At 34.7% G+C, this 13,835-nt stretch overlaps 6 protein-coding genes and 1 pseudogene across 7 annotated transcripts, besides 3 other annotated features; 2 read left to right on the plus strand and 5 right to left on the minus strand.

Moving 5' to 3' along the window:
- Positions 1-603: 603 nt before the first annotated feature.
- TVAGG3_0779540 (uncharacterized protein) lies at positions 604-1,376 on the minus strand (the record flags this gene model as incomplete). The annotated part of the gene is made up of 1 exon (XM_001323831.1): positions 820-1,077. The coding sequence occupies one exon, from the start codon at positions 1,075-1,077 to the stop codon at positions 820-822; it is 258 nt and encodes an 85-aa protein (XP_001323866.1).
- A 481-nt stretch (positions 1,377-1,857) lies between these two features.
- Positions 1,858-2,511, minus strand: TVAGG3_0779550 (transposase-related family; the record flags this gene model as incomplete). The annotated part of the gene is made up of 1 exon (XM_001323830.1): positions 1,858-2,511. One exon carries the CDS (start codon positions 2,509-2,511, stop codon positions 1,858-1,860), a length of 654 nt encoding a protein of 217 aa, XP_001323865.1.
- A 75-nt stretch (positions 2,512-2,586) lies between these two features.
- Positions 2,587-2,635: a mobile genetic element.
- A 196-nt stretch (positions 2,636-2,831) lies between these two features.
- TVAGG3_0779570 (ribonuclease inhibitor domain-containing protein) lies at positions 2,832-3,416 on the minus strand (the record flags this gene model as incomplete). Its single annotated transcript, XM_001323829.1, has 1 exon — positions 2,832-3,416. The coding sequence occupies one exon, from the start codon at positions 3,414-3,416 to the stop codon at positions 2,832-2,834; it is 585 nt and encodes a 194-aa protein (XP_001323864.1).
- Positions 3,417-3,440: 24 nt separating this feature from the next.
- On the minus strand, positions 3,441-4,712 carry TVAGG3_0779580 (surface antigen family; the record flags this gene model as incomplete). The annotated part of the gene is made up of 1 exon (XM_001323828.1): positions 3,441-4,712. The coding sequence occupies one exon, from the start codon at positions 4,710-4,712 to the stop codon at positions 3,441-3,443; it is 1,272 nt and encodes a 423-aa protein (XP_001323863.1).
- A 580-nt stretch (positions 4,713-5,292) lies between these two features.
- On the plus strand, positions 5,293-6,111 carry TVAGG3_0779590 (phage tail repeat-like family; the record flags this gene model as incomplete). Its single annotated transcript, XM_051246259.1, has 1 exon — positions 5,293-6,111. One exon carries the CDS (start codon positions 5,293-5,295, stop codon positions 6,109-6,111), a length of 819 nt encoding a protein of 272 aa, XP_051081734.1.
- A 766-nt stretch (positions 6,112-6,877) lies between these two features.
- On the minus strand, positions 6,878-7,546 carry TVAGG3_0779600 (uncharacterized protein; the record flags this gene model as incomplete). Its single annotated transcript, XM_051246260.1, has 1 exon — positions 6,878-7,546. The coding sequence occupies one exon, from the start codon at positions 7,544-7,546 to the stop codon at positions 6,878-6,880; it is 669 nt and encodes a 222-aa protein (XP_051081735.1).
- Positions 7,547-8,179: 633 nt separating this feature from the next.
- Positions 8,180-9,836: a mobile genetic element.
- Positions 9,837-10,444: 608 nt separating this feature from the next.
- Positions 10,445-11,845: a mobile genetic element.
- On the plus strand, positions 10,545-11,762 carry TVAGG3_0779630 (annotated as a pseudogene). Its single transcript has one exon. A coding segment is annotated over exon 1 (1,218 nt).
- Positions 11,846-13,835: the final 1,990 nt, after the last annotated feature.

The raw sequence follows: 13,835 nt of genomic DNA on the forward strand, positions 1-13,835 counted from the left end.
AAAATTTGTTAGGTGTGTACCATGTATGTAATGTCGGTTTTTTTGGTAAACTTGTGTGTGGGTTTGAATTGTAATTTTCTATAAGACTTTGTATATCATTCCATGTGGCGTCTTCAATTTCCACATTTTGCCAAAACCTTTCAATTTTCCCATTCATATATGGGCAATGTGGGAGAATTGTAATACTTTGAACGTTCGCATTTTGTAATAAATTTCGAAAAAACCCAAAATTTTCTGTTCCGTTATCACTCCATATAGCAAAGGGCTTCCCATATTTTTGGAAACATTGGTCAATTACTCTACTTGTTTGCGCAGCTTCTTTTGTTTCCAAGTGAGCCCATGCTAAAATTTTTCGGGATTTATCGTCAATAACCGCATAAAGATATTCACCCTGACGATGTTTAAAAAAATGAATATCGACATGCCATATTAAGTTTATATATACTGCTTCGTATTTTGTTTTTCCTTTTGGTACTGAATTTTTGGCAGGTTGAACGATATTCAGAATTTTGAAATAGGGATGCGACGGTTTTACGCCATGACCGTTTAAAAATAGAATAATACGCCATTCAGCCGAATAACAAAACAATACAAAATTATCGCCGTCCTTTTTTTTTTCTTTCTTTCTTTCTCTTTTTTTTCTCTCTCTCTTTCTTTTCTCTTTCCTCTTTTTACTCCTCTTTCTCTTTTCATCATTAAACGTAGAAAGATATATTAATATTATTTTAAAATTAAAAAAAAATAAAGAAAGTATAATAAGTAATTATTTAGTTATCGATATATATATGTAAAGTGATAATCTGAGGAGGAGTCTGAGGATTAGACCGAGGAGTAGTTTGAGGAGTTTGATGATAATCTGAGGAGTTTGAGGAGTAGTCTGAGGAGTTTGAGGATAATCTGAGGAGTAGTTTCAGGAGTTGTCTGAGGATAATTTGAGGAGTTTGAGGAGTAGTCTGAGGAGTTTGAGGATAATCTGAGGAGTTTGAGGATAATCTGAGGAGGAGTCTGAGGATTAGACTGAGGAGTTTGAGGAGTAGTCTGAGGATAATCTGAGGAGTTTGAGGATAATCTGAGCATAATCTGAGGAGGAGTCTGAGGATTAGACCGAGGAGTAGTTTGAGGATAATCTGAGGAGTAGTTTCAGGAGTAGTCTGAGGACTAGTCTCAGGACTAGTCTGGTGAGGAGGACTCTAAGGAGTAGTCTGAAGAGTAGTCTCAGGAGGAAGATCTGAGGAGGAGTCTTATGAGGAAGATCTGAGGAGTAGTCTGATGAGGAGGGGTCTAAGGAGTAGTCTGAGGATGATGAGTAATCTGATAAGGAGTAGTCTGAGGATGATCTGAGGATAACCTGATGACTAGTCTAGGAGTGGTCTAATAAAAATGTAAAATATTTTCAAAGAAAAAATTCTATGAATTTTATATTTTAATTCTTAGCATTATACTGAATAAAATAAACATAAATATCAAAATTTGAAATTGAACACGCCAAAAGATTGATAATCCACATTCAATATTTTGTAAGTGGCGTACTTTTTGAATACTCGCCATACGCCTTGGAGTTCTCAATTTTGAATTCGCCTTTATTTGGGCGACCTCAGAAAAATACGCCATTAAGAAAATATTGTATGAGATTTTAAATTTGAACACGCTCTACCTTAAGGAATTAAATTTATTAAGATATATTTATATATAATAAACGATTACTTAAAAAAAGTATTTCATCGCTTATGTAAGTTTCAAAAAAATCACGAAAATAAAAAAATCAAGATTAAAATTTTATTTTTAATTTTTGAATTTCTCAAATGGCGAAATTTTTGGGCGAACAAAAAAAAATGTACGCCCGGTCAAATGGCGTGTTTAACGCATCCCTATTTTGAAACACTTCTTTACAGTTCTTTCTGAAAAGTTTGTTTCCAATAATTTTTTGTTAAAATAATCGGTTGATTTTTCCAAATTTTGAGTAGTTTCTGTATGAACGATATATGGATCTTCAGATAATTCCGACTCAATTTGTGGATCTTCTTCAGAAGAATTGGAAGAAAAAAGTTTTTCTGCTGATGAATCAGAATCAGAATTTGTATACTCAGAAAGATATTCCGAAGAATTTGAAAAACCTATTGGATTTGTATTTAATTGTGAAATTGGTAAATCATCTAAATCATGATTAGCATTTTCGGTTTCCCTTTGAATTAACATATCCTTATCGGTAATAATTCTTCCGTATGCTCTTGATATTCCGATTTTTTTAACTTTTTGATGTAATTTATTTACTGTATCTAATAATTCCTCAGGTGGTTCGATTGGTTTACGCCCTGGTTTAAATTTTGTGTCAGGAATTCCATTTGATTTAATTGCTAAGTGGAATGTTTTTTTAGATATTGATGGTATAATGCGTCCATCAGTGAGTTGGACATTGCTAAGTATTGTTTTGAGTTTTTGACCTTGATTAATTTGTTCAATTGCAGATTGAATCCAATTTATATCAATTAGATCGTAGATCTTTCGACTCATCTGAAATTTTATAACTTTTGAAAGAAACCGTAAAAATTGTGAAACATGCTTTTTAATAAAAAACAATTTTGATGAAAACCATAAATTAATTTAAAATTGAAATAAATTTTTGAAATCTATGATATTGAATAAAAAAATTTATAGTGTAGATATTGATATAGATATAGATGTTAATTTTAATATGATATTTGATAAAATTTTTTTATCAAAACATACTGATAATAGGTTGACATGTAATATGATATTTTGCCTTGTAAATATATTTGGTCGGCAAAATAACCTAATTACTCTTATTTTGAGTTCACTTCCACCATTTCGTCTTATGATAATTCTGTACTATAAGCAAAATCAATTGCTATTAGAACATCGCTTTCTGGAACATCTCTATATGTTACTGATGTTAAAGATGAGTTTCTGAACCAATAATAATGATTAGTAACAGCATTGACTTGGAGTGGTTTCTTGTACCACAAGAATGCTGTATATTCGAAGTTGTACTGCTCGAAGAATCCATCAGGGAAAGTTGCATCTTCTCTAATATATATAACAGCGTTAGTATTAAAGAGGACCTTGTGTTCAGAATCCCATACAATTGTAGAACTTTCTGATGAGATTTCGAACTTGTTGTTGCATCCAATAAAAGCCCACATATCAGCGGATTCAACACTACGAGCAAATTTAATTGTAACAAGGTTTGGACAGTCGAAGAAAGCTTCCCAGAATTGGCCTGTATCGCTATTAATTTTGACACCTGGAAGTTTTGATCCCCAGAATGAAGCACGCTTAAGAGCTGTAACTCTGTTAAGGTCAAAGACTTCTTTAAAGTTTGTGAATGCAAATGCAAGTTCAAAGATAGTGCCGACGCTGTTTGGAAGGTTAATTGACTCTAGTTTGGTGCAATACATGAAACAACCAACAGGAATGTGGTTCTAGTTAGAGTTAATTTGTACAGTCTTCAGAGCAGACATGTTGAGACATGACCAGTAACTTATGTATGTGACTGAGATTCTTTCAATAACTTCGTTCTTGTAAAGAGCACGTTCGTCGAGGTGACAGTTCTGTACAGGGATGTTGAGTTTCGGACAATTGTGGATACCACGATATCCGATCTTTGTCAATTTAGAAGATCCAAGATCTAAAGTTGTCAAGGAGATGCAGCTCATGAAGCCATCGGTCGTAATATATGTCAGACCAGGTGCTGTTACTGTTGTCAGAGCTTGGCAATCTTTGAACATTGAGTCTGGTAAAACTGTCATAGAAGCAGGAAGTTTAACTGTCGTCAGTGCACTGCACCTGTAGAAGATACCATATGAATGGTCGTAGTTTCCATCAACATTCGTCAGATCAACTGTCTGAATGTAGTAATTAAACATGAATGTCATTCTCGAACCCGCAAATGAAGTTGTTGCAGAAGAAGGTGCTACAGTAGTAAGCTTAGTGTTCAGAAACGCATAACTGCCAACCGAACTTAAAGATTCGAAAGGAAAAGTTTCTAAACCTGTGTTTGCAAATGCGTAATCATAAACGTTGAGTAAAAGTCTGCTTGATGTCACAGTTTTCAACATATGACAATTCATGAAAGCGTAGTCTAAGAGAGTGAGAGTTGTTGGAACGTCAGAGTCAGGACCAGATTTATAGAAAGAAACAGTCGTTAAGAAGTAACAGTTCTGGAAACTTCCTCGTTGGATAGTCAAGTATGATCCAACTGAAATCGTTAAAGTTTCGATTCCACTTTGATAGAAAGGACCAACACCGATGACACTGACCTTCTCAAGGTTGACTGTTTTGAGATTTGGACACTTCTGGAATGCGTAGTGTCCAATAAAGTCGACGTTCTCTAAGTTGATGCTTTGAACAGAACTATATGTGAATGCATAGTTTCTGATTCTGTTTATCCCATTATGCAATGTGACTGTTTCGATGTGTGAATTCTGATAAAAGCACTTCTCTGGAATCTCGGTGATTCCTGTTGCTTCAATAACAACATTCTTGACAAACAAGTATCCTCGAAACTTAGGCATCTCTGTCAATGCGCCTGACAGTTTGAGTGTTGTAGCTTTATTCTCAACAATGAGTGCGATCGTTTGTTGATTTGTAAAATCGGCATCATCAGATATCACAACAGTTGACCCAGTGAGTGATGCAGAGTTACAATCTATCTGTGCTGATAAAAGATGGATAAATATGCTATTGCGAAACATTTTTGGTTGATTGAATACTTGAAACTTTTTTTTGAATATAATTGAATTATTTTTGAAAAATAAGGCTAGTATTATCTAATTGAAGATATTTAAAATGAATAACTTAAATACCAAAACCACTTTTCATTTATCCCAACGATGGAGGGAATGCATCAGTTTAACACACAATGCTAAATTGTTGTATCGATAGAACAAAAATATTTCACAGAGATTTTGCACACAAAAAATGATTATTTTTTCGAGAACAACTGAAAAACAACATTGAATAGTACTTGAATCACCAAAAATGGAAAATATGAACATAATACATAAGACTATGATTAATCGAAACTGACCAATTTTGAATTTTTAAGAATGTTATAAGGTAGCAAGTATTGAAATTTATTGACAAAATTGATTGAAGCTCACAAATTCATCGTCACAGTTGATATTTTTACTAAATTCCTAATTCTTAATAATATTTAAAAAAAAAAAAAAAAAAAAAAAAAGGTAGTGGGGCTTCCAGGCACTTCGTGCCCTCTAGCCCCCCGTCACTTTTCTGTCACTTTTCAGGAAAAAACATTTTTATTATATATATAAAATGAATTTTACAAAACCACCGTTACCCTTCTTTGGAAATAAGAGTAGATGTAAAGATATTCTATTGAGAGAACTTAAGAAACTACCGAATGGTCTAACATTTGTAGATTTGTTCGGTGGAAGTTTCTATATATCTCATTTGTGCCATACTGTATTTCCTGACTCAAAGATTATATGCAATGACTTCGACAACTATATGAACCGTCTCAAACATATACCAGACACAAACAAAATATTGAGTGAGTTAAAAGAAAAGATACCTATAGGTAAGATGGAACGTATACCATTAGATAAGAAAAATACTGTCAGAGAGGTTTTGAAAAAGGCAGAGTATATTGACTGGGATAGTATATCTGCTAGACTATTATATAGTGGTGCTATAAGAGTTCATGACATTGAAACACTTATGTCAAAAGTTTTATATCTTAACTATACAAATGTTTTCAAAGAGAACATAGAAAAATATATTGAGGGTATAGAGTTTGTGAGATGTCATTGGACAGAGTTGTATGAAAAATATAAAGACAAGGAAAATGTTTTCTTTATAGTGGACCCGCCGTTCTTTAACACATGGGATTTTCAATACCAAGTAGACTGGACTTTGAGAGACTCTTTAGAAACTTTAGACGTTTTACATAACCATCCATGCTTTTACTTTACATCCGATAAAAGTGGTTTGGAAACCGTTATGAGATGGTTAGAGGACATACATGACTATGAGTTTAGATACGATAAGATAGAATATGAGAGAGGTCCTATAAACTGGAGAAAGTGTCACAATAAAGAAATTTTATTGGTAAGTAAATGTGGTTTGAAATAGGACTACTTGTTTTAGGTTTTTTCCATTGTGTCATTTATTTATTTGACGTGGCAGAAAGATATAGAGAATATGAAGATGAACCAATGCCTGCAAATGTTCAGCATATGTACTCGTAAGAGATATTTTTATCTAATATTAAATGGACGCACAGAACTTAGCGAATGCACAGCAACTGGACAACCAAACCCAGAGAATATTCCAAATGAAGTTAGAATACAAACTGCAATGGCAAACTATGGTCAAGTGCCAACAGATGTACAAATGCAAACTGCCATGTCAAATGACGCTGCGTTAGGTTTGCCACCATGGTATGCAAATATGAGATGGAAAGAGTTTTATACAAACCCTGAAGTGGGATATAAACAACTTTATGCAGATGACGCGAACACAGGAGTTGACCCAGAATATGTTTTTCTACCAGAGGAGAAACAGAATGTATGAGCTCCAGTTAAAGAATGCTATGGAACTCAACAGGAAACGTAAGAGACTAGGCGGACATTAGATTTTTACATATAGTAAAATGGGTTTCTTCAGTAGTATTGGAAACTTCTTTCGAAATGTTGGAAGAGGTATATGGAATGGAATAAAAACCGTCGGAAGAGGAATTTGGAACGGAGTCAAAAATATTGGCAAAAGAGTAGGTCAGTTCGTTGGTATTATACCTAAAGACCCTGAACCAGAAGAGCAAGCTCCTGTTATACAACAGCCTGAACCTGCACCACAGTCAAGTTGGCAACCAAATCCAACACCTCAACCGTATTAAAAATTATATTTTTACCGTTCGATAGTAGTTGTATATGAAACTAAGTTCTAAGTAAAACGCATGGTATAATGGAATTATTCTTTTTCTTCCATCTGTAGTAAACCATACTTGAAAGTCTGAAATACTTCCACTTGGTGGTTCGTATAGCTTTGTAGGTTTTTCGTAAAAGTCATTTGCCAAGCATAAAAAAGAGTTTTGTGCACCAGAAAATGAAGCATGAACTATAATAGCATCTGAGTCGAAAACATTTTCATATGTTCCATTAGGGTTTTCGACTTCATAAAAGTTCGGGTGTACTGGATATTCTGCAGGCTGATTTAACATCCTCAAAAATCTATACCATGCCAAGTTGTTATATTTTGTAGAAATATAAACGTCTTCTCCAAGGTCTTCTATTCTATTGATTTTAACAGTTGCATTTTTCCTGTCATATATAATATCGAGATGGTACTCTCCTTCGTCAATGTTGTACTGTTTTGCATATTCGAGATAGATATCGTTTATTTTTTCTTGAAAAGCTTGAAGAGTTGTTTCTAAGTTTACAAGCAAATTCACTTGTAAAAGTTTTCCCTGTTCAAATTTCTCATACGTATGTTTTTCTTTGTTATAGTATCGAACTTCAAAAGCGACCGTAAATGGGAAACCATGTATGGCTTCTGAAATGAACTTCATTCTACGAAAGCCAATAGCTTTTGTGACGGATGGGTCTCTTAACCATCTTAAGGGGTAGTCAAAACGATAGCCTTCATGCTTTACGGTCTCTGTCTCAAACTTTTGACCGACATTAGTAAAAAGTTCATCTAATGGTTTAGTTGTAGCAACTCTTGAATTTTCTTTTTCTATTGAAAGCATATTTTATCTAGAATAAAAATGTCGAAAGAAACAGCGTCTATGAGAGAAATACAACACAACCGACAACTCATTTTGCAAGCTCTAAATAAGAACACAACAAACTTTTCAAACTATTCTAAGATATCTGAGTCATTGAAAGAAGGAAACTTAAAACTGACGATAAACCCAATGACAGACGAGTTTCTATTTCAAGACAATAAGAACCATACTGTTTGTATAAATCCAACAAAAGGAACTTTAAACGAGAAACCTATAGATGAACTTCTTTTGAAAGCAGATGTTGACAACAAAGCTGACAAAGAGTATGTCATTGAAAAAGTTCAAGAAGAACATGACAGAGCAGATGCAACATATGCAACAAAAGAACATACTCATCCTGAACTAGCAGACAAAACATATGTTGACAATAAAATGTCAAGTGAAGTGACAAGAGCTGACAAAGAATATTCTAAAAAGACTCATACACATACCATTGCAAATATTACAAACTTACAAGAAACCTTAAACAGGAAAAGTGACGTTGGACATACACATTCTATATCTGAAATAACAGACTTAAACGTTAGCCTTGAAAAGAAAGCTGACAAAACATATGTCAACAGTGAGTTAGAGGAGAAAGTAGATAAGGGACTTATGGCTAGTGTGTTAGTGAAGAAGGCAGATAAGGAATATGTGGATGAAAAAGACAATGAAATTAAAGAAAGGGTTGAATGGTATAATGAACGGACAACAAAGATTTTAGAAGGTAAAGCCAATACAGGGTGGGTTTCAGGATGTTTAGACCTTAAAGCTGACAAAGAAACTGTAGATATGTTGACACAAACGGTTTCAAGTCATACCAGAGGTTTAATGGAAGATGGACAACAGTTGAAAGAGCTTGAGAAAGGTGTTACAGAGTTAAGGAATACAAAAGCAGACTCGACATGGATAAAAGGATATGTAGATGCAACAAAAGAACGTATTTTCGCATGGACAGAAGGAACATACCCACAAAAATATCATAGACATAGCATCTCTGACGTAAATGAACTTGAAGAAAAGTTATATAAAAAAGCAGACAAAACAGAGCTTCAAACATTAAAGACAGAAATACTTCAAACAGTATATCCTATAGGTTCTATTTATACGTCAATGAACTCTACCAGACCAGAAGTAGTACTTGGTTTTGGAACTTGGACTCAAATAGTCGACAGGTTTTTGTATTGTGCAAACTCTTCAAAGGAAACAGGTGGAAGTAAAACGATTTCAGGTGAAAATTTACCTGCGCACAGTCACTACGTAGATTTAAGTACATCTCAAGCAGGTTGGCATAAGCATAGATATTGGGATTGGTCAGGAATGACAAAAGGTAAAGGATATGATGTTAAAGACAACGTTAAGTTTGCTATAAATTGTTACTGGAGTGACACTCAGGGAGAAGGAAACCATACACATCGCGTTACAGGATATACGCAAACAACGGGACAAAGTAAAGACTACATGCCACCTTACATGACAGTTTACGCATGGTATAGAATTGCTTAGTCGTCATTTTCACTTCTTTAGCATATTCGTCAGGAGTTGTCTTATATTTGTTAGGAACTCGTCTTGAAAGTATACCACCTTGAACCTTAACAAGTTTGAAACGAGGTCTGACAATAGTAGTTTTATCTTCTGCTTGCAGTCTGTACATTTTGCCATGTTTGCCTAAAACTTCATAATATTCTCTTGTATACTTTCTTCTATTTTTACGAACACGAATGCGAGTACCTGTCGAGTTCCCATTGTTGTCATAGTCAATAGTATTTTCATATGGGTCGCGCTTAGGTATTTCTAATTTTTTACTTTGTCACCTTTCTGAAGTTTGAAGGCCTGGCATTCTTTCTTGTTTGTTCTCTTTTGACTAAACTATAAATATATAGTCTTTCTCTAAGTCAGGGTTGTTTTTCATTTCTTCGGGGAGTGGTTTCCCAACCTTTTTTTTACGGTTATTGTAAATATTTAAAACTTGTCTCATCTTTGCCATTGGAGAAGTGTCTGTACTTGTCGTCATATGACATTTCATCTACCTCACCACCTTGTGGTTGGTTTAAGTCTCTTAAGATTTTTATACAACTGTCAATGACACAAATAATCCACTTCTCGACAGTGTCCTGTCTCGCCTGGAATATCTACATTCAACTTATTCTTCCCAATCAGAAATGACATGACAGTTTTCATCACAGATGATTTTGTGTATGGAACATTATTACAAACCTATACACGTTACTCGCATGACATGTGCAAGACACAGTCCGACTCACGTTATGACCCTCGCCGTTATGAAGACTTGATGGCATCTATGAAGGAAACTGCTCAATCATCAATCACGAACATACACATCGGAATTCAGTGATCACAATCTATGGCGGAACTTCCCATTCATCAACCAGAAGCAGCCAAAAGCAGTCTTGAATATGCTGGTGTTTTCCCACTCATTCTGGCATTTATATCCATGCTATGTCATCCTTATTACCCTCGCTCTTATCCTTTTCAGCTCTTTATATTGCGCGCATCAATTAAATTATTTTTATTTGAATAAAGAATTTTTTTGTTCTCTAAATTATGAACTTTATATTGCGCGTACAAATTAATTATTTTTTTTGAATAAATTTTTATGTTTTCTACATATTAAAATTACATTAAGTTTTAATAGAAAAGCTTTTTTTATTTATCGCAACATTTTTTTTAAAATATAGGGTTCAAAGGTGCGGTTTAGCACATGCGCTCTATCAGTGAGGACTATTAAAGGAGATATATGCCTGAATTATAAATATATAATAAAAAATACATGAATATTATGTAATTATAGTGTTTTGTATGAGTATGTTGTATTTTGGGCGCCATGCCGGGATATAAAATGAATTTTGAGACAAGAGCAGTTTCGCGGGAAATTTTTGGCGGGATTTTTTTCATTTTTTTAATGAATCATAAAGAAAACATCCTCGCTCTTGGCAAAAAAATGCAAGACTGTAAAAAAATTACGAGACATGGTAAAGATGCCTTCGGTATGATTGCTCCTAGCTATTCACTGTAACGGATCATGTTAGGATGTCATCCACTTCAATGAACCACAAGGCGCTCCATCATAAAATTGACAAAGAATCGCCGGATCAAAAGAAAAAATCAAAGCAATTCTTCAAGCGCTAGATGAAGACCCAGAGCATCACTCAGAAGGATAGAGGGATGAAAAGATACACGTAACAACAGTCAGTTATTATCTGCACATTATTTGAACTACAAACTAGCGTATACACGTTGGGTTCCCAACCCTTAATATCAGTTCAAAAAAAATCTAGAGTCCAATCTTCGAAAGAGCTCCTCTCCTATTATTGGGTGCGTAATCAATCCAATGAAGTTTCGCTTTTTTAGTAACAGGGGACGAGTCTTGGTTTCAATATGCAAACAGAAGGCCAAAATCAATGTGTATCCCGAAAGGAAATGAAATTCCGCAAACCTTACCCGAAGAAAAAAAATGTACACCACCAATGGATGATGTTGTCCGGTTTTTTGGGGCGTGAATGGCATCATCGCAATTGAATATTCTTTCAAAACCTAATACATGAATGCTCAGTATCTAATTGACAAGTTCTTACCAAATTATCAATTCTGATGAGTGTTGGAGAAATCCAAACAACAAAAACAAAAGTTTTGCAATTTCATTTTGGATAATTCAACGAGTTCCCAAAAAGTCATAAGGTTAATGAATTACTTGGTGGAAAACAATGTCAAATTGTTCCAAACCCCAATTTTATTCACTGCTGATTAGGCACCCTTCCCTGACTTTTATTTATTCGCACGCTAAAAAAGAGAGCTGGAAAGGACGCGAATTCGCGAGTCGCAGATGATCTTGAAAATTTTTGTAAGAGAGCAATTTGAGATTATTTTCTCATGCCATGATTTAAAGCGTGTCTTTTCAAGCCCCCCCCCCCTTTTGGGGGGGGGGAAATTCGAAAATTCCCCCGCCCCCTGGGGGCGGGGAAACGGCGTGATTGAATCCAATGGTGATTATATTTAAATAAACTTTATATATATGTACCTGTTTATTTCTAATTAAGCAGTAATTCAGGTTGTTGCTAAACAACAACCTTTGGAACCCTATATAATAACATTTATCTTTCTTCAATATCCCATTCACACCAAACAAATCAGCGTCTTTGTTATCGTCTTTTCTGCTCGAAGTCTTCTGCAAATGGTCGTCGTTGTGGATCCTTTGTTGAGAGAGGATTGTCGCAGAGTGATGGATCCATCATTGTCTGTATTGTATGAGTACAAATGCTGTCTCTTTTTCATTGGTGCTGGTTCGGTTTCTTCACTCGATGATTCTGTGTCTTTAGTCGCGAAGTATATTGTAGAATGCGATGAGACATATTAATACTGTCTCGATGACAGCGGCGGATGATTAAAGCGATCAAGAGTCCCTGATGTCTTCTTAGATGAATGGTACTTCTCTTGTAATAATGGTGTCTCAGTGGTGTCTCTTCAATAATCTCATCTGTTGGACAGTCCATAGATGGTTTGGTCAAACTCGCGTTGGTTGAACCCTTTTCCGTATGGTGTGAGTTAGAACATGGTGCATGGATGACACCGATGTAGTTCTCAATTGTCCCATGTCGCCTGTCTTCTGAAAGACCCAGAAGTCCTTAGAGTAGTTAGATGTAAACGAAGTTATCGATGTGCCATTGAGTTTCACGAGAGGAGGTTGGTCGTTCCTCCATAGCACAAGTTGTGCAAGTATGGTGTTGTTCTGACAGGTTCCCATCTTGTCTTTCGACCTCTGATGTTTCTGGGATGATCAATGTAAGTGATTTCCCCAGTCGATGACTTTTCCTGTGTTTACTGGTCAATTTCTGGTGCACTAGCAAGAGTGCATCTTCAGGACACGGATTTCTTCACTCAGCTTGGAATGTGTTAGGAATCTTAACCGAAAGACAGACAAGACTCTTACTTGACTTCTCGGATAAGGTGATTTCCAATCGATGATTCTCGTACTTAGTGTCTCTGGTGAAACAACGATGTTGGATACTATATGCTCCATAGAATGCTGTTGGATAAATGTCTGTCAGGATTACTTCCTTTTGATTGTGAATGTCTGCATGTTTGTTCTTGGCAAATGACATGTTTCCGATGATGTTGAGTGAGCTGAATATCAACTTCAACAACAGATGAATTTCTCAACCATATGATCGTAGACGCAGTTACAAACCAGGACCAAGTGTTACCTTTCTTAACTTGCTTACACATCCAATAAACATTCGCTCTTGAAATACGATGGCTTTAACATTGCAGTTGAAAATGTAATTTCTGTGAAAACCAGTGTTTTCGAAAAAGCTCATTCCTGTTTCTTCTGATAGATTGTCATAGACGAAAATAGTGGGAAGTGAGGTGACCAGTCAAAAAGTGACACATATTTTGGCCGGCTAAATTCCGCCTTTAGTTTAAACATGTCAAAATTACAATAAATTATTATTTTGCTTAGCAATTAAGCTATGTATTAAAACTAAAATTATTACTATTCAATTCTTTACATCAATATTAAACCAATTTCAAATTTAAACAAAGATATTACAATAAATAAAGAAAAATGATTAAAAAATGTCCTCCTGAAAATTTTCTGAAAGCTATCTCGTTTTAGGTCTGCCATTTTTTTTAGAAATAGAAAAAGATTTGGATTTAACTTTCAACCATTATATATATTTTGTATATGGAAGCCTTTACAATTACCAAAGTTTAATGATATGGGTTATATTGGCGAGGAAGAGGGAATCAAAGAAATTGACGAAGTTCCAGAATTTTATTCAACAATTCTTAATCAATTAACAAAAACTATACCGAAACTTATCTTACCATCCAAATCAAAATCACATTACATACGGAATAACATTTAATCTTTTTACGCATTAAAATTATATTTATACGTTTTTAATTTTTTTTTATCGTCCTAAGTTGAATATTATAATAAGCCGAAGATTTAAGTAACTATAGTTTAACAAGCTAAAGGAACAAATCAGCTTGAAACTCAAAATGCTTGAAATATTATAATAAATTGAAGCAATCTGTGATAGAATACCTAGTTATACTAGATACTATT

This window comes from Trichomonas vaginalis, chromosome VI (genome assembly GCF_026262505.1).
Source record: "Trichomonas vaginalis G3 chromosome VI, whole genome shotgun sequence".
In the NCBI taxonomy this organism is placed as follows: Eukaryota; Parabasalia; order Trichomonadida; family Trichomonadidae; genus Trichomonas; species Trichomonas vaginalis.